Source organism: Aegilops tauschii, chromosome 6 (assembly GCF_002575655.3).
Source record: "Aegilops tauschii subsp. strangulata cultivar AL8/78 chromosome 6, Aet v6.0, whole genome shotgun sequence".
NCBI classification, from domain to species: domain Eukaryota; kingdom Viridiplantae; phylum Streptophyta; class Magnoliopsida; order Poales; family Poaceae; genus Aegilops; species Aegilops tauschii.
The window spans coordinates 436,840,661-436,859,261 of NC_053040.3; the positions used below are offsets into that span (position 1 = coordinate 436,840,661).

Consider the following 18,601-nt stretch of genomic DNA (forward strand, 5'->3'; position numbering starts at 1 on the left):
TCTGATGATGTTTAACATGACGTGAACTAGTAGTTTCAAATTAAGTAAGAACTCCGGCAATGTTTACGAGATTTATTCAGCCGGTTCGTTACGGTAAACAAAATTTGCGAGACGGCGGTTTACCGGATCTATGATCCAAGTCTGGACCGGATCCGTCTCGACCACAGCTCTCGCTTTCGTCCGCTCCCATATCCCGCTCGCGCGTGCGGCGCAGTGCCCATGGCGAGCCCGCCGTCGCCGCGCCTGCTCTGCGCCCTCCTCGGCGACCGCCTCGCCGCCCTCTCCGCCAGGCCGCTCCTCCGCACCGCCGCCCCAGGCAGAGGTATGCGCCCCTCCCCCATTCGCGCTTCGGCTCAAACGCTTGTCGCGTCAGCTCCTCCGGGGGAAACATTCGCTGAGAAGACGGCTCGGGTCTCCTCTTGCAGGGCACAGGCGGGTGACGTGCCAGGCCACGAGAACGCTCTCCAGCCTGGTGGACGCCCTCTTCAACAGGAGGTGAGCTCCCCGGTCGCCATTCCCTGCCCTGCCTGTCGGATAGTGACGACAACACTAGATTACCTGCGAGCTGTTATTTTTTGGGCGGATAGAGTGGTCATCTGCAACCTGGTATGCGTAGGGTTACGATAAACACACCTTTGTAGTGATTCATAATGGCCTGATTTTGCCTATCTTGGAGGAACACATGTATTTCCCATCTTTTATACCAACCGCTCTAAACTGAAGCTGAAGCTGAAATGCCAGTTTATTGATTGCCTTTATCCAGTACATAGCAGCCCGAATCCACAACTTGGTGCATTGACCTTGACCACATAGGGAGATACGTTTATTGCTTGTTGATTTCAGGGGATTATACCCTGCATTGGTAGCTTCGTTAAGGTTTGGATGGTAGTGGTTCAATACAACATTTACATATATGCAGTTGCTATTCATTGGCCAACTTAAAAGAAATATCGAATCAGTCGGTTTTCGATGAAAGAGAGCAGTGCAGCAACGAGTTAGAGCCGACCGGAGGCAGGGGTTTGACCCCCCCCCCCCCCTCCCCCGAGAAAGATTAGAAGCGCCCGAGATTGAGCCGGGGTCGCTGGCGAGGGCTTTACCAGGACCTCGCTGGAGGTGGGGACGATGGGGCTCGCCGAGGCGTCGTGGCCAGAGCAGAGGAAGAACCTTGACTGGTTTGGGTTGGGGCTGGAGGGGCCTAAAAAATCGACCGAAAGCAAAAGTTTTTTCAGGCACCTGGTGCATAGGTGCCTCCTTTTTCAGGCACCTGGCGCATAGCCACATAGGTGCCTCTCCTTACATGTACTGTTTTGTATGTGTGAGTACCCATCAGGGATGTCGTGCGGCTTGTGCCAATCCATGGAAATTGGTCATATCTTCATACTCACGAAGATGTTTTAAGATGCATCATGCATTTTGATCATCTTAGAAAGTTGCACATAATGTCCCCTTGCAACAAAAACTCGAGAGGGTGAACTAAATTGTTCATGCTGCCATTTTGGAACACAAGGCCCGACAGGGAACTACTTCTGTTGTCAACAGTAGTAATAAATTCTTGTTCTGGTGATATGATCTGACTGAATATTTTCTTTCTGAAAACATTACTGTGGTGCTTTAATTTCAAGGAGATGTGCTAAGAAGTGAGATAATGCTTGTGTCAGAGTTAGATAAACAATATTCGAAGTATCGTTAGATAAACGGGTACAAAGTTCCCTGAGTTTACTGATCTTGTGAAATATGGATTGTGCCTGTCTGTACTGTATACTCTGTGTTGCTCGTATATGTTTGTATGGTGAAAATCAAGGCATACTTTATGCTGTGCCTGTTACATATATTACTTATAGTGTGTGGAGAGTACGGTTGAATTGGTCTCTGCCTTTAAATTGTGTCCATTGTTTGTAGATCTCTGGTACATTTACTGTTGTATGGAGCATACATGTAGATTCACAGTTACGCTTTTTTTGGACTTCTACAGAAGTCGGGATGACTCACTGGAAAGTAACCCTAGGCGCCTACGACCTGGGAAAGTGTCTCCTCGTCTAACTGTTCCCAGTCATATACAGCGGCCTCCTTATGTCAATTCTCGTCAAAGACCTCAGATGAATGATGGACCTGAAATACATGATGAAAAAGGGATCGAATGCATGAGAGCTTCTGGAAAGCTTGCCGCGCAAGTTTTGAAGTTTGCTGGAACACTTGTAAATGTAATGTTGTTATTGGCACCGGTACCTGAATATTCTTTTTAGTTGTGGAACGTTACATTCACAACGGAAATCTCATTCCATTCATCCAATACTTTGTTAAGAGAAAAGAGCACAGCGGGCAAATGGATCCTCTGGTAAAGGTTAAGGCAGGACACATCTGATACACATTTTAGACACCTTTTAAGTAGTTTGTGAAGTAGAAGTCCCTCCTCATAAAGTACTGCATTTCTGAAAATTAGCCCATAGACTCGGGTGGTCTAAGACTCGAGTGTCAAAAATTGATCGGTTCTTATTTACAGCCAGGCATCACAACTGATGAGATAGATAAAGCGGTGCACCAAATGATAATAGATAACGGTGCATACCCGTCACCTCTTGGTTATTGTGGATTCCCGAAGAGTGTTTGCACTTCAGTGAATGAATGCATCTGTCATGGGATACCGGATTCTCGTCCACTTGAGGTAAGCTATCCAGCATCTGGAGATAATTACTTTGAATACATACCAATCAACTTACATTTAATCTTTCTTTGGACAGGATGGCGATATCATCAACATCGATGTTACTGTCTATCTCAATGTAAGCCAAAGATAGTCTATACATCTCCTGAACTGACTATTGTTAAGTCGCTGTGCTTCCCTCACAGACAAAGTACAAGTAAAGAAAGAAACTGAAGTGCTTATTTGTGGTAGATATCCTTTGTGATGATTTTCTAGAGGATATTTCGTTCTAGTGGTTTCTTGCTTGTTGTGAACAAACATCCAACATTCCTTTTTCTATATGAGAGAATGCAAAATCTACGTTGGGCGCAGATTCAGTTGATATATTACTTTAATTCCATCTGTTTTTATATATATATGGAGTATTGTAGTTTTTTAAATATAAACTCTGAAGCTATAGTTGGTATCTAAATTGACCCATTCCCTTTTTGTGGTCTATGCATATTTGATTCCAGGGTTACCATGGTGATACATCTGCTACATTTCTCTGTGGTGATGTTGATGATGAAGCTAAGAAGTTAGTTCAGGTTATCTCAATTCTCTCATAAGAATATTCGGTCTAATACTCTGTCTCTAGATATGCATTAGTCTATGAAGGCAGGAACTCCAGCTGTTTGCTGGCATTAGCGATATGCCTGTACTCTCTTCCATTTTTTTTCTTGTTTTTTGGCTCTTGTACTTTCACAGGTATATGTCTGTCCTCTCTTCCATCTTTAAGCAGTTGTATATAGCTATACAATGGGGAATAAGTACCAATGCAATCTGGACATAATTTGTTTGCATGTTAGAGATGTAATTATTTTCAGTCAGATAGCAATAAGATCACATAAGTTTTTCTTAGAGAAGCTAAAGGTTCTTTATGCATTATTTTGTTTCAAAGTTTTATGAATGTTCTTTTTCCCAACCAGGTAACAAAAGAATCTCTTGACAAGGCTATATCAATCTGTGCTCCTGGGGTGGAGATCAACCGCATTGGTAGAACCATACAGTAAGTAAATGGGAGGCTTGCACACTTGTATTTTTCTCATCACTGTTTCGCAATATGTTGATTCTGTGACCAGGGGATTCTATATTTCAGAAACTTTCTGCGGCAAAAGTCAGAAATCGGTGCTGTTTGGTTCTTTTGCATCTAGCACATATTGATAGTACCCATTTTCTTGGACTTTGATTACAGTGGACATAAGAATGGATTCTTTTTTTTTTGAAAAGCAATAACTAATTGTGTCCTTGAAACAAACTATTTTGGTTTCTCTAGAGCTTATATTCCCACCGCAGTTTCTCTGGGCAGCTCTGGAGAAGCTGTTTCTGCACAAGCTGCAGCCAGAAGAACTGGGCCTAAACATACTTTCCTTGCCATGTTAGCTTGTGTTGCACTGAACTTGGCTTGTTAGAATTTGGATATTTTGTGGCAGTATCCGATACAGTGACACACTGATAGAGGTAGACTGAGTACTGGTTGAGTTTGTTGGACATAATTAAATCGAAAGCTTATTCCTTCTGTAGACCTGTAATTATTATATATTGTGCTTACTGGATATCGTCGTCATTTCTTCAAACGCACCATCTTACTGAAGATTTCAAACTTTGAAGGGATCATGCAGACAAATTCAAGTATGGTGTAGTTCAACAATTTGTGGGCCATGGGGTAGGCAAAGTGTTTCATGCTGAGCCTGCAGTGCTTCATTTCCGTGAGTTTGACATGAAAACCATTGCATTTGCTCTACTTCAGTGTAGATATATATATGTGCTGCCATGGACTAACGTCTCTTGAATTTACAGGCAATAATGAAAAGGGCCGCATGATTTTGAACCAAACATTTACCATAGGTACATTTCTCCACTGTCGCTACAGTCTGTGCACATGGTGTGTCCTTGTATCAATAATCAGCTAGGGATTAAAGAATCTGCATGCTTGTGCACATTAGCTTTGATTACTTCATAAATCGGAACTGTGTTCCTTGTAGACATAGCTTCAGTCAAGTGTCCTTATATTAATTTATAAGGCTCACTAGCCTTCATAAGAAGTATATGAACACTAACAGATTCGCCTGCCTGTTTGTGTGTCGATTCAGAGCCGATGCTAACCATAGGGAGCACAAACTCGACCATATGGTCCGACGACTGGACTGCGGTGACGGAGGACGGGAGCCTGTCAGCGCAGTTTGAGCACACGCTACTGATCACTGAAGACGGCGTGGAAATACTGACGCAGTGTTAAGCCCGGCCGGAGAACAAAGAGGTCAATGAGTGAAAGGCTGGATGGCAGGGACGGCAGAACCTGCATTTTTTTTCTGGGACTACACATGGTCCAATCAAACTCCAAGTGCAAAACTACACTTTTTTTTCTTGATACATCAGTAGGTTGATGCATAGATTATATACAAAGTTTTGCATCGTTGTTGGGATTATAGGGTGAGCTTGCAGATCAGATCAGCCCCCTTGGTTGTTGCGGGTAGGCCTGAATTCTGACTGACTGCCTGGATTCTGATTGAGTTGGTTGGTTCTGCGGTTGATGAAAGCCATGTCTTGCCGCATTTGTTGGCAGAAAGAAATGAAGATCTGCTTTGCTTTATTGATACTTCTCCCCGATTGATTATCAGCCTGATGCTGCTTCATCAATCAAAACTTTTCTGCTGTCGCTCTCCAATGCGTGCTATGTATTTCTATGAAGGTCCAGACAATTTTTTTTTGCGGGAGGCTGAGCTCCATGGAGCTCGGTTTCGAAATATCATTTTCTACACACTGATTTTTTTTTTGATTTTTTCACAAACATACATACACATGTATACTATTCCCTCCGTCCCATAATATAAGAACATTTTTGACACTACACTAGTATAAAAAACACTCTTATATTATGGGACGGAGGGAGTATGTATGTACAAATTTCATAACATTATACACACATGGCGTAAAAGAAAGACAAATATGTATTCATAGGAACTGTTTTACTATTTGTTCTGCTCTGTTCTGTCTGTAATTACTCTATTCTGTCTGTGATTAGAATCAGAGTTGCTTGCAATCAGAGCAAACCATTCTGGCATTTTTGCCACACTATGCGTGTTCTGCTAAAAATTGGAAGAATTACGGCGCCCAATGGAAATCCTCCACGCAGCTCCATCGATCCGCTGTAATCTCACCGACCACAACAAATCTGCCACAACCGTTCGACCTTTTTACCCTAACCTACGCGTTGTCGGCAGTTCCTTCACTGCCAACTGGGCCCAACGGCGCTGCCACGTGCCGGGGCCCACGCGCCAGAGAGGAGGAAAATCCCGCACTACCACCTTCACGCCTCCACCCTCCATGCTATCTCTCCACCCCCCTCGAGTCCCTCCCCAACTTCCATTTGCGGAAACGGGAAGGCCCAAGCGAACGCGGAGAGAGGCTCCTGCCCTGCCCGGCCGGGATTCCAGAAGCTTCCAGCACCATAGCACCCCGAGCGCCGGGGGCGGGGCTGTAGCGCGGCGTGCCGGCCCGCGCGGCGCGTGCTCCTGCGGCCGCCGGCGAGATCGAGGAGGCGGGGAGCTCGCGAATCGGGGGCGGCCGCGGCGGAGCGCAATGCCGCGCCGTCGGCGGTAGGGATGGCGGCGGAGGAGACGGCGGCGACATGGCGAGGGGCATAGCGCGGGCGGCGTCGTTCGGCGGCCGCGCGGCTGCGGCGGGGTGGTTCTCGTACCGGCGCATCACCGTGGCCGTCTGCATCGCCAACCTCGTCGCCGCGCTGCTCGTGCTCCGCTCCCTCACCTCCTTCGCCCCCGCGCCCAAACGTGAGGCGCCCGCTCTCGCGGCCCATCGTCGTGCCCACGACGACTCTGGCAGTATCCGCGATCTGACTCTGTTATTTTTTCGATTTGTTTTTCAGGTGTTGAGGTGGTGCAGTACACGGAGGAGCAGATTAGGAGGGTGGAGGAGTCGATCCGGATTCGCCGCGAGGCCGAGCCCGTCGAGCTCGTCCAGGCGGTACCGCTCTTGAAAGCCTATTGCAGAATTCGATGGTGTTTATAGTTGATTAGTGAAACTTGTTATTATGGCTTTGTGATCTAATCCCTGGGGATTTTTGGGTGCTGAAGGTGAAGAAGCTGCGGAAGGTTTTCGCACGGGAGGAGAAAAGGCGGAAGGAGCTGCCTCTCGAGCTGAAGCTGAGGGTATCGTATGAGCTCGTGGGGCGGCTGAACGGCCTAGGGGATAACGGCACTGCCATCCAGCAACGAGGTATATTTGCATACTGGTTTTGAATTAGCAATAGTAGTGTAGTACTGTTTTGTGTAGAATCAAGTGAGCTCCTGATTTTCCTCCAGTAATTTGAATCTGACTGTAATATTCCATAATATGTGTGCATAACTTGGACTTGTATGTTTATCTTGTCCGGTTGTTAGTCGACAGCTTTGACACACGCTGGCTATTTCTGTCAGCATGCCGTTTGACGAGTTCAGTGAGGGCTGAATAGCTTGTCTGGAGGATATCTACTAGTACTATTTATTTCGACTAGTTTGTCAGATATCTCTTGCATTGCTAAGTGCTTTCTTGCAAGTGTGAACTTCTGTTGTAGTTGATTTTTTTCACTGTTATAGTCTTACATAGGCATGGAGTTGCGGGATTTGAATACTACAAGTTTATGACATTCTATCTGTGATCAGGACAAGCAACCCTCCTGACTGAAACAACTGAACATATGACAACCACATGAGATGATTCCCTCTTTTTAGTCGACTTGTCATATATTTTGCCTTTGTGTGTGTGACTGGCCAATTGGTGTATCAACCTAGCAGTGATGCCAGCTGCGATAATTTGATGAGCAAGTGCTGCATATTGATTGACCTGTTTAGTAGAAAAAAGGGTATATTCCATTTGTGTGTGTCTGTGTCTCCTTGATGGTATCAGCTGTCTGGAGTTGCCATTATTTTGTTCCATTTATGTTCTGTGTGACGTTATAAATTAACGCTAAAACTGAATACATGTTTTTACTGTTTGTTACTTGCTTTTGCTGCATATAAAATCTGGATTTATTTTACATCTGTTAGAAATAGAGTTCATGGATTATTTGTTGTCTTGATTAGTGATAAATTGAAGTGCTTATGTTTCTATTCCAAACATTTGACAGAAGCTCTGGAATCATGGCGTGTTGAGACGCTAAAAGATGCAAAAAGTGCATCTACTCGGAATTCATCAAATTTGGGCCTCTCCAGTGAGGAAGCACGTATGTGAGCTTTACTGTTAAACAATATATACTCACTTCTATGTGTCCAGATTCCTTCATAATAATTTGGTACATGTGAACTTTAGTGTTAAACAATATATACTCACTTCTATGTATTCCAATTCCTTCATAATAATTTGGTACATATTGGGTGCTTCTAAGCGTTTTCTTTTTCTTTTGTTTCACAATTCTCAACGGTAATAGTTTGGTTTCACCCTTATCTACAGGATTGTTAAAGCGAGCCCTGGAGTTCAACTGGCATGCGCTATTGGAGGATATTGGTCTTTGGATTTCACCAGAAGTCCCACACACCGAGCATGATGACAAACCTGAGAATGAACCAGAAGGTTGCTTCTCTACCATTGCCTATGTTAATTATGTTTCATGAAGCTCCACATTGTGGTGCCAAAGTCTGACCCATTGTGTTAGAATTATAGTTACAGAATAGCTTTCGTATTTCTCAGAGAGATTGAGTCTCAAATAAATTGTTGCAGAAGAAGAAATAATAGCTGGTCCACCTTTGCATCCACAATGCAACACTGAGCTACATGCCGATTATGGTGGTGCTGCTGTGAGATGGGGATTAACGCACCACAAAGAATCTGCTGCTGATTGCTGTCAAGCATGTCTAGACCAGGCTAGGAATGCCAAGCCAGGTGAATTGAAGTGCAATATATGGGTATATTGCCCATCAGAGTTTGGTTGCTATTCACCAGATAAATATGAGCATAAACATCAGGAGTGCTGGTTGAAACAGGTACGCCTGCCTTTTTGCGAGTCTGTGTCTAACCATTGAATCGATTACCCTATATGTTTGCATTATTAACCATATCTTGTTTGGAGCGGTGTTAGAATTATGTGATTCTTCCTGCTTCATGGACCTGCATCTGATATTTTAATGAATGTTGTATGTGAAATGGTAGTTTGCTGTTTAGTTAGGAGCACTTTATTATAGAATTAGGGAGAAAATGGTGTTTATGAATGGTAGTCAGTCATTTTAATAGGGGAAACAAAACATAGGTCATGTGTGTACATGTGTCCTTACTGTACGGGAATGGGGAGAGAAACCAATGTTTATGAATTATAGTTAGTGATTTGGAATAACAAAAACAAAATATGGATCATGCTTATACATGGGTTACTATTCTACATGTGATGCAACAATCCTGTCCTAATAGTTTAAACAGCAACATTAGTTATCCGCTATAATTCTTGAAATTGTAGTCAACTGTGCTCCTGCAGCTGACTGAAGCCTGTACACTTTCAAGTGCGTTTTATTTTATTTTTAGCCAAGCTCCCTTTGTTGTGTTGAACTTTTTAACTAGTCTCAGTAATGATTTAGGATGATGCATTGGACAAGTTTGTGGTACATTGTTAATGGGCTAAATATATAAAGAATATAAATCTATCTACAGCAAAACATGCCATGCCATAAATGGTGCTAGTGTATGGTTGCACCGTTGCCTGTTTTACATGTTGCTGATACTGATTGCTTTGTGTTTACCCACTGTCATTGTACAACTGTTGAAACTTCAGTTCTGGTAACAGCCATTTGTCTCCTCATGTTATACTGGTTGTAATTTCTTGCTGTTATCTTGCACAAGTCTGGTTTGTGACCATATGATTGTTTGGAGTATGGTTCAGTCTTGCTGCACTTGCTACATTGCCGGGCAAATACTTTTGTGATATGCACTACCGCTGTTTTTCTTTGTCAATGTTTACCTACGCACGAGGCTTTGTTATATAGTCAAATCATTCATTTAATTTAAACTGATGTACTCCACATTGTTAACTTCTATTTTCTTTTAAGATGACATGAGCTGTTGATTGTTCTTCTTCGCACAGCCTAATTATCTTGTGATGCTTTGCAGGCTGACCAGCCTAAACTGAACTTCAAAGACAAGTATTCCGAGTCCTACAGAGATTCTCATCCGAGAGCCCCTGTTGTTGTGCCCTGGATGTCGGGTGTCACCAGCGCGTGAGCAGCTCGTTCAGAGACTGGGAGATTTGCACTGACAAACCTTCATATACCGATTCTTTCATTTGCCATGACACCGTTTTGTTTTCCTTGGTGTATATGATGTAAAACTTAGATTAGACGATTTGATGAAAGCAAAAGGGGCTCCTTTGAGGCAGGCTTGTTGAGGTGCAGGGGCCAAGGGACGTGGTGTAGATGAACTAAATCCAATGATGATTCAGCTCACGGCCACGGCCCACTTTTCCACTCTGCTAGTTGGTTTTCTGTGTTCCTGTTATCAGCGAGTTGATCACCAAGCTCCTGTGCTATTTTCATGTAAAATGCATTGCCAGTCACATATGAACATGGGGTTGCGAGTCACACACACGAAAGCTATAAAAGAGAAATCTTGGATGCAGTGCATATTAACATTGTGAACCTTATAAAACTTAAGTGCATGCTATCCTCTCATGACACGCTGATGATACAGAAACCGAAAAGGGCCTCTGCTTTCGCATGAGAAGTATGGAAGAACTAATCCCCTCAACAGTAAGTGAGTTTCTCCCTTCTCAAGTTGATCGCCTTTTTTGGGCGAATAAAAGGGCACTCTTTTGAACGGGGAGTATCTGCTCCCGAGCTCAAATGCTCCCTCATAAATAGTAAAAAAAAAAGTAAAAGCATTCAAAAAATTATGAATTTTTTTGTGATAAACTTTGAGAAATGTTTTGTATGCTTGCAAATTTCAACACAGAATGACATTTGTGGAAGTTGTGGCAAAAAAAAAAAATCAATGCTCCAAAAATGCTACTATTATGGGACTGAGGGAATAGTTTTGAAAATATTTTGGAGTGCTGATTTTTGTTTTTCTTTGCCACGACTTCCACGAATGTTATAACAACAACAACTACGGAAATGCCGTTTGGTGGCCGAGCTACATGGTGCTCGGTATCTTAGTGCGTTAGTCTTTATGGAGATCAGGCACAGGCCATTATTAGTCTCACGTATTTAATCCTTCAGCATTTACAGGCAACTGTATTCTCCCTTTATCAACAGTGCTTTCCCATGTCAGGTCTTACGGGCGCCACACGTGCCATACAACCATCATGAATGAGCTATCGCCAGGCGACAGACATGCACCATTATTACACCCCCATAATTATTCATTTGAATCTGATCTGTGAAAACCGGAGCATTTTGTCACTTCCCACTACTAGTTTGAGTATACTAGACGAGAGGGGATGGTGCTTTCACAACAACAAAAAAAGAGAGGGGTTGATGCTGGTATAATGACCATGAAAAAATTGTCCGAAAAGCGTCATGTATCAAATTCGAGCCGAGTCACAAATTTTCTGTGGCCGATATAAGCAACCATATGAACTTGATGATCAATCAATAATAAATACAATATGAAAATCTCAAACTCCAAAACCATCTTTCGGTCCGAATGCATGCGAAAGTGATTTTTCTCATTTTTTGTGTGACTGGGCATATCGTATCTCATATTTTTTGTTTATCGTTTTATTAAAAAAAATCAAGCCTTATAAAGCACGTCCCGCATCTCTCAAAAAATTTGCAATCAATGAAAAAACTGTGTCGCTGACAATATCAACGCACGCTGCCAAAAAGCGCACCCGTCACCGCTTTCTAAATTGTCAAACACAAAGTGATAACATTTTTGTACATAAATCACGGCAACCGTATAGCGGCAATGCACACACAGTACCATTACAAAACTAGTTTATCTCTACCTCATCCGGAACAAAATTTTCACCGGACCAATATTTTACACATAAAATATTCTTCTTAATTGATGTATTTTAATTTTCTGAGACACACACGCGCACGCGCGCGCGCACACACACGCACGCGCGCGCGCACACACACGCACGCGCGCGCGCACACACACACACACTTCTATTGTGCTAGGAGACAATGCTGACCGATTGTCGGTTTTTCTCCTCCCGATCATGCCATAGCCAGAGAATTTAATGTACTTCCCCGCAAAAAAGAAGAAGAAGAGAATTTAATGTACTATCTCGTTTTTGCACAGAGATTACCTCGTACCAAGTTTGCTGCTCCCTTCGATGTTAATTAATTGACGTAACGTCTATACAAGATTGTACTATAGAGGTTGCAGAACCTGCGCAATTAATTTGGATCGGAAGGAGTACCACATTTCCAAGATAGAAAAACAATTCACCAGTTGTGTCAAACATTTTTTAGTTTTCCCAGCACAACTAGTTTGTCGTTGGATTCCCTTGTTTACTTCACATTTTGTTATCATATTTTTCCAACAAGTTAGCAACGTTTTTTTGTATGTTCTGGTATTTGTCACAGTAAACCCATTTTTTGTTTAGTCTATAGCATAAATCTGCTCTGACACGCATAGTTCAGCAGCTGCATGCATGGTCTCTCTGCGGTCGCAGCAACACAAACATCTGCTCTGACACATAGAGCAGCCAGCCGTAAGCATGACCGGACATATCCATCGCCCATCTACACCAACGCATGGCACCGATGTACTTCCACAAACTAGTCTGCGTATTATACCCAAGAAAGACAGGCTGCATAGATCGCAACAAGACAACGTCTGGACAAGATAAAGAGACCCATGTAGCTCGGCCTCCAAAACGCCTCTCTCCAACAACTAAGCCTTTAGTCTCAAACAAGTTGGGATAGGCTAGAGGTGAAACCCATAAGATCTCGCGACCAATTCATGGTTCTGGCACATGAATAGCAAGCTTCCACGCACCCCTGTCCATAGGTAGTTCTCTGGTGATACTCCAATCCTTCAGGTCTTTCTTAACGGACTCCTCCCATATCAAATTTGGTCTACCCCGGCCTCTCTTGACATTCTCCGCACGCTTTAGCCGCCCGCTATGCACTGGAGCTTCTGGAGGCCTGCGCTGAATATGCCCAAACCATCTTCAAACGATGTTGGACAAGCTTCTCTTCAATTGGTGCTACCCCAACTATATCTTGTATAGACTTCCACGAATGTTATTTCGTACTAAAATTATTAAGCATATAAAACATTTGTCAAAGTTTACCACAAAAAAATCAGATTTTTTTGAATTTCTTTACTATTTTTTTTGATTTTACTGTCACCAGGGTGCATTTGAGCTCGGGATCATAATAGAACTTTTCACTCTTTTTCTTTTTTTTTCTCTCGGGGTCTGTATCTGCCTCAATGGCTTTTTCTTGGCACAGATAAACACCCTATGCCCCACTTCCCTGCAAACTTTCCTGAGATGTTGGCACTAGTAAGTGAGTTCCTCCCCTGAGACACACCCGAGAGAGAGAGAGAGAGGGAAGGGGGGGGGGGGAGGGAGGGAGGAAGAGGGAGAGAGAGCGGGGGGAGGAGGGAGAGGGTGAATTGAGATCGAGGGAATCCACAAAGCGTGGATGTTGATTTCAATTTCAAATTGAGCACCAGAGCTACGGAATGAGTATAGGTATTGGTAGATCTCCTCCCCTGGTCGAGAGGTGAGACTTCCCTCTCAAAACGTCGAAACTCGACATGGATGTGAGGTTAGTATGCTTGTTTCCGAGGCGGCGGCCAAGGGGATGTTTACTCTTAAAACGAGACCAACTTTTTTTAAAAGTAAGTGATGGTGCGTTCTTTCTCAAAAGTATTTTTCTTAATAACTCAAGGACCTAATTTCTTCGGTGAACCTGCACCCTGATGCACCCCTAAGACTAGTCACAATGGGTAGTAACTTAGACTAGTAAGGACAAGGCGCCCGGCCCTGATGGCTTCTCTATGGCCTTTTTCAAAGCTTGCTAGGACACCATCAGGGGAGATGTCATGGTTGTGATTAATAATTTTTCGAACCTGCGCGCGGAGCACTTCCACTGGGTCAATTCAGCCAACATTGTGCTTCTTCCCAAGAAAGAGGGCGCCGAGTGGATCTCAGATTTTCGGCCTATTAGCCTCATCCACGCGATTGCCAAAATTGTGGCCAAGATGATGGCCTCGCGGCTCGCGCCCTTTATGCACCTGCTTGTCTCTAGGTCCCAGAGCGCCTTCATCAAGACGCGGAGCATCCATGACAACTTCCTTTACGTTCGGAATTTGGCGCGCAGGCTGCACCGTTTGAAAAAGCCCTCCCTTCTCTTCAAGCTAGACATCAAGAAAGCTTTTGACTCTGCCCGCTGGGATTATCTGCTTGACCTCCTTTGCCGTCGTGGTTTTCCGGTGAGGTTCAGAGACATGATTGCTGCCTTGTTGAGAACGTCGACCTCTAGAGTTTCCCTCAACGGGGTTCCAGGGGATCCCATCCAGCACCATATTGGCCTCCGTCAGGGAGACCCCCTCTCCCCGCTGTTGTTTGTGCTTGCCATAGACCCTCTGCAGAACCTTCTGGACATAGCCACACGCAAGAACCAGCTGCACCCCGTGGGCGACCGGGCAGCTTGCCTCCGCACCTCACTTTACGCCGACGACGCGGCCATTTTTGTGGCTCCTATTCGTGAGGACATCATGCGCTTGACCGCCATACTGCACGGATTTGGGGAGGTTACGGGCCTCGTTACCAATTTGGAGAAGACTCTTGTGGCTCCCATTCGTTGTGCTGGCATCGATCTCGACGCGGTGCTTGACAGCTTCCCGGTTAAGCGGGCCACTTTCCCCATGAAGTACCTCGGGCTGCCCCTCTCTGTGCACCGGCTCCGAAGGATTGATCTTCAACCCCTGGTCGACAAGGTGGCTGGGAAGCTTGTCCCCTGGCAAGGTGGGCACATCACGGCCGTCGGTAGGGCCGCACTCGTCAAGGCGGTCCTTACGGCGCAGGCTACCTATCATATCACGCCCCTCATCCTCTCGGAAGGGACCCTTGATGCAGTTGAGAAGATTGAGCGCGCTTTCCTCTGGGCGGGCTCCGACAAGGTCTCTGGTGGAAAATGCAAGGTTAACTGGATTGTCTGCAGGCCAAAAAAATACGGCGGATTGGGGATTTTGGACCTCCGAAAGTACGCCCGCGCGCTCCGGCTGCGGTGGCTGTGGTACGAATGGAAAGAACCTGACAGGGCCTGGGTTGGATTGGGGAAACCATGTAATAAGGTGGACATGGACCTATTTTATGCTGCTACAACCATCACTGTGGGCGACGACAAAACCGCCAAATTTTGGCACTCCCCATGGCTGCTTGGGGCGAAGCCTAGGGACATCGCTCCTCTGATCTTCGAAATCTCCAAGGGCAAGAACCTCACTGTGAGGGACGCGATGCACGACCTCCTTTGGCTCAGGAACATTAACATGGCTAGCGGGCTCTCGGTCAACCACATTGTGCAATTTTGTGCTCTGTGGTCTAGCCTAGAGCAAGTGCAGCTTCAAGATGGCATCACCGACGACATTGTTTGGAAGTTCACCGCCAACGAAAAATACTTTGCGGCGTCCGCCTACAAAGCTCAGTTTCTTGGGACGGTTGACTCGGTCATGGTGCCTGCAGTGTGGGGCAACTGGGCTCCCCCAAATGCAAATTTTTCGCTTGGCTTGTCCTCAAAAACAAAATCTGGATGGCAGATCGTCTAGAGAAGCAAGGTTGGCCAAACTGTGGCTTATGTCAGCTATGCAAACATGAGCCGGAGTCAGTGGCGCACATGTTGTTCAAATGTAGGTTCTCCACTCGCATTTGGAACGCGGTCAAATCTTGGATAGGGGCGCCGGAGATTGACACTGTTGCGTGGTAGGCGTTTCCCTCGGTCCGCGCCTGGTGGGAGGCCACGACTCTCAGGGATGGCCACAGAAGACGTGCGATGACCACTCTACTGATGTTGGTCATTTGGGAGATCTGGAATGAGAGAAACGCGAGGGTCTTCAGAAACAAGTCCACCTTGCCATCGCTCATCATTGATCGCATCAAATGTGAGGCCAAGGATTGGATCTCGGCTGGGGCAAAGCATTTGAGTTATATCATGCCGCGAGAGTAGGCTTCTTTTTTCCATCTGTGGAGGGGTGATGGCCCTCACTTAAAGACTCTGTTAAACCTTCTTCTTTATTAATGAGATGAGGCAAAGCTTTTGCCTCCGTTTCGAAAAAATATGTTACTAGTCTATAGTGGGGAGTAACATATGTGTGGTGTCATGCAACACTTCATTTATTAGGTTGTTGATTCATCTTGTCTTACTATGTGTGATGTTACAGTAACTAGTTATGTTACCGCATGCCTCTCTTTCCTCATTAATTACTAGCCACATCATCAGTTTTGCCTAGAAATGTGTGATGAGATCAAACCTGCCTCCAGTGTGCTCTGCAGCTGCTGCCTCCTTCTCTACCGAATTAACTGATCCAAATTCTAAATTCAGCGACTTACGTCCAGCAAAACTGGGAAAATAATTTAGCACCAAAACCACCCCACGGCGAACATTTGATTTTGCTGTACACGATGGCTCGTTGTTACGTCCTCTTGGGATTAATCAGCTGCAGCTGCATCGACAACTCTAGGTTCCATAGCACGTCGCCCATGGCCGGCCGCTCCGTGACTTGGTGCGCGAGGCACTCCACGGCGGTCTCAGCGAACTTCTCAAGGCATTCCGGCGCGACCTGGTCCTTGATCGCCGCGTCGACGGCGTCCGGCAGGGTGCCGTTCCGGTGGCATGCGAGCGCGTGCTCGGCGAGGCTGACGGCCTGGTCCCCAGTCAGCAGCGCCGGTCGCCGCGCCATGAGCGCCTCGAAGAGCACGACGCCGAAGGAGTAGACGTCGGACTTCATCGTGACGTGCTTCGAGTTGGAGAGGCCGAAGTCCGAGAGCTTGGCGACCCAGTTCTCGTCGAGGAGGACGGTGGTGGCCTTGACGTCGCCGTGGACGACGCCGCCGGCGTGCAGGCAGTGCAGGCCCCGCGCGGCGCCCATGCACGCGTCGAGGCGGCGCCACCAGGGCATCGCCGGCTTGCCGTTCTTGCCTCGCAGGTGCTCCCGCAGCGTGCCGCGCGGCATGTACCGGTACACGAGGATCGTCTCGTCCCTGTCCGAGCAGAAGCCGAGGATGGGGACGAGGTGCCGGTGCCGCAGGTCGGGCAGCGCCTCGATCTCCGCCCGGAACTCGCGCGCGCTCCGGCCCGGCGACGGGTCGGCCGCCAGCTTGATGGCCACCGCGGTGCCGCCGTCCACGACGCCGCGGAACACCTTCCCCCGCCGGCCCACGCCGACCACCTGCGCCTCGCTGAAGTTCCGGGTCGCCGCCTTGATCTCGGCGAACGAGAACGACCTGCCGCCGCCGCCGCCGGTGGCGGGAGAGCGGTACTCCGGCAGCCACTCGCCGTTGTTGAGTTCCCCCTTCCTCTTCTTCTTGTTCCTCTCGTGGACGTACAGGTATGCCGCCATCGCCACGCAACAGATGGCCGCGGCGGCGGCGCCCATGACCGCCGCCAACACGTGCATCGGACGTACGTCGGTGCGGCAGTGCAGAGGGAGATCTGTGGTCAGTTAGTGTCAGGCAGGGAGGAGTGATCGAGTTGAAGAGACGAGCGCGGGTGCTGGGGAGCGTTTGGCGGCTGGGTACCTAGTCCTGTGCATCTGCATGGGCGAATCAGTCGGGCATTGACACGGGGACGGGGTGCAGCCGTGCGTGCAGGTGCGCCATGCGTGCGCGAGGCGAGACCGATCGCGCCATCGCACACCTGGCCTGTCCGTGATGGAGTGAAGTCTGTTTTAAACCCTCAGAATGTAGAGGGCGACGCAAATGAAGTCCAAATCCCTGAAGTCCATACCCTGACCTTGTTTATCACAGTCGTTTTTGACCTTCAGGTCCTATCCAAACACGGGATTCCTACATGGCTCGGGAAATGACGGGATTGAGGTGAGTTGACTACCTGCGTGGGTCCCATGGTTGCCTGGCTTGCTCTACGGACTACGACCACGACGTGGACTACGACCTCTGGGTGCGCTCCCTTGACGTGGACCCGCGCAACGCCGAGGCCTCCGCCGCGTCGGTGATCCAAGGCCTGCGATGCTCGCCAAAGGATCGCCGTCGACATGCCGCCAGCACGGAGCCCAAGATCGGCGATCTGGTGCCTGGTGGAGCTCGAGGCTGATGACGCCGCCGACACCGACTGGTCGCACAGCGCGCGGTTCGACCACTGCATGAGCATTACGGCGGCACCGCCGACCTGCTCCGCCACGCGCTTGACAACCTGCAGGTCAACGTGTACGGCCGGACCTGTGGGCAGCTCATGGTGGCGCTGGTGGCGTCCAAGCGGAGCAGCGAGGACGCCCTCAACCCCGGCAAACGCTGTCCCCGTGGCCGCCCACGACTGTGAGTACGGCCGCATGGCCCACATCGCCGTTGGATTCATACATGCCGCCGCCGTGTGATCATGGTCGGAGCTCAGCTGCTCAGCCCCCTTCTTACCTCTGTTCTTCTGTCTGTATCATAATGATTTGTGTACAGTCTATTTTATTTAAGGGGAAAATATTGACCACTGTTTGCGATTTGATTGGTGAAACCAGAATGAGTGTTAGCAAACAGTCAGGCATACAAGTTACAGGATGTCAAAAGAAAGGCATACGAGTTACAATTATTTGCATGAAAAATGTCATGATTGAGTGGTCAAAAAAACCCTGAGAAAAATCATGGATGGTGTGGCACGCGTTCCAACGCAGCCACTGGAACTGAGATTCAGATGACGTGCCTTCAGAAATCAGAATCTCTGAATTTGATCTAATGGACTAGCGTTTTGGTTTCAATTGCAAGCCACCACCTCAAAACGCCACAGACGCCAAGACGAACTGGTGATGCCGGTA

At 47.0% G+C, this 18,601-nt stretch overlaps 3 protein-coding genes across 3 annotated transcripts; 2 read left to right on the plus strand and 1 right to left on the minus strand.

Annotated features, from left to right (window-relative positions):
- Positions 1 to 99: 99 nt before the first annotated feature.
- On the plus strand, positions 100 to 5,273 carry LOC109747420 (methionine aminopeptidase 1D, chloroplastic/mitochondrial). The gene is made up of 10 exons (XM_020306481.2): positions 100 to 322; positions 426 to 495; positions 1,973 to 2,201; positions 2,501 to 2,662; positions 2,739 to 2,780; positions 3,157 to 3,228; positions 3,610 to 3,689; positions 4,292 to 4,389; positions 4,481 to 4,528; positions 4,774 to 5,273. The coding sequence occupies exons 1-10, from the start codon at positions 220 to 222 to the stop codon at positions 4,917 to 4,919; spliced, it is 1,050 nt and encodes a 349-aa protein (XP_020162070.1). The 5' UTR covers positions 100 to 219; the 3' UTR covers positions 4,920 to 5,273.
- A 752-nt stretch (positions 5,274 to 6,025) lies between these two features.
- On the plus strand, positions 6,026 to 10,200 carry LOC109747422 (uncharacterized). The gene is made up of 7 exons (XM_020306482.4): positions 6,026 to 6,471; positions 6,567 to 6,664; positions 6,775 to 6,916; positions 7,806 to 7,901; positions 8,129 to 8,248; positions 8,396 to 8,658; positions 9,773 to 10,200. Exons 1-7 carry the CDS (start codon positions 6,312 to 6,314, stop codon positions 9,881 to 9,883), a joined length of 990 nt encoding a protein of 329 aa, XP_020162071.1. The 5' UTR covers positions 6,026 to 6,311; the 3' UTR covers positions 9,884 to 10,200.
- Positions 10,201 to 16,255: 6,055 nt separating this feature from the next.
- LOC109747426 (receptor-like protein kinase FERONIA) lies at positions 16,256 to 17,139 on the minus strand. Its single transcript, XM_020306487.2, has one exon. The coding sequence runs from the start codon at positions 16,793 to 16,795 to the stop codon at positions 16,256 to 16,258; it is 540 nt and encodes a 179-aa protein (XP_020162076.2). The 5' UTR covers positions 16,796 to 17,139.
- Between the last annotated feature and the right edge of the window lie 1,462 nt (positions 17,140 to 18,601).

Coding starts and splice junctions, on each gene's coding strand:
- LOC109747420 (XM_020306481.2), top strand. CDS start 220: ATGGCGAGCCCGCCGTCGCCGCGCCTGCTCTGCGCCCTCCTCGGCGAC. Junction 3,690..4,291: donor CGCATTGGTAGAACCATACA/GTAAGTAAATGG, acceptor CAAACTTTGAAG/GGATCATGCAGACAAATTCA. Junction 4,529..4,773: donor GAACCAAACATTTACCATAG/GTACATTTCTCC, acceptor GTGTCGATTCAG/AGCCGATGCTAACCATAGGG.
- LOC109747422 (XM_020306482.4), top strand. CDS start 6,312: ATGGCGAGGGGCATAGCGCGGGCGGCGTCGTTCGGCGGCCGCGCGGCT. Junction 6,665..6,774: donor CCGTCGAGCTCGTCCAGGCG/GTACCGCTCTTG, acceptor TGGGTGCTGAAG/GTGAAGAAGCTGCGGAAGGT. Junction 8,659..9,772: donor AGGAGTGCTGGTTGAAACAG/GTACGCCTGCCT, acceptor GATGCTTTGCAG/GCTGACCAGCCTAAACTGAA.
- LOC109747426 (XM_020306487.2), bottom strand. CDS start 16,795: ATGCCGCGCGGCACGCTGCGGGAGCACCTGCGAGGCAAGAACGGCAAG.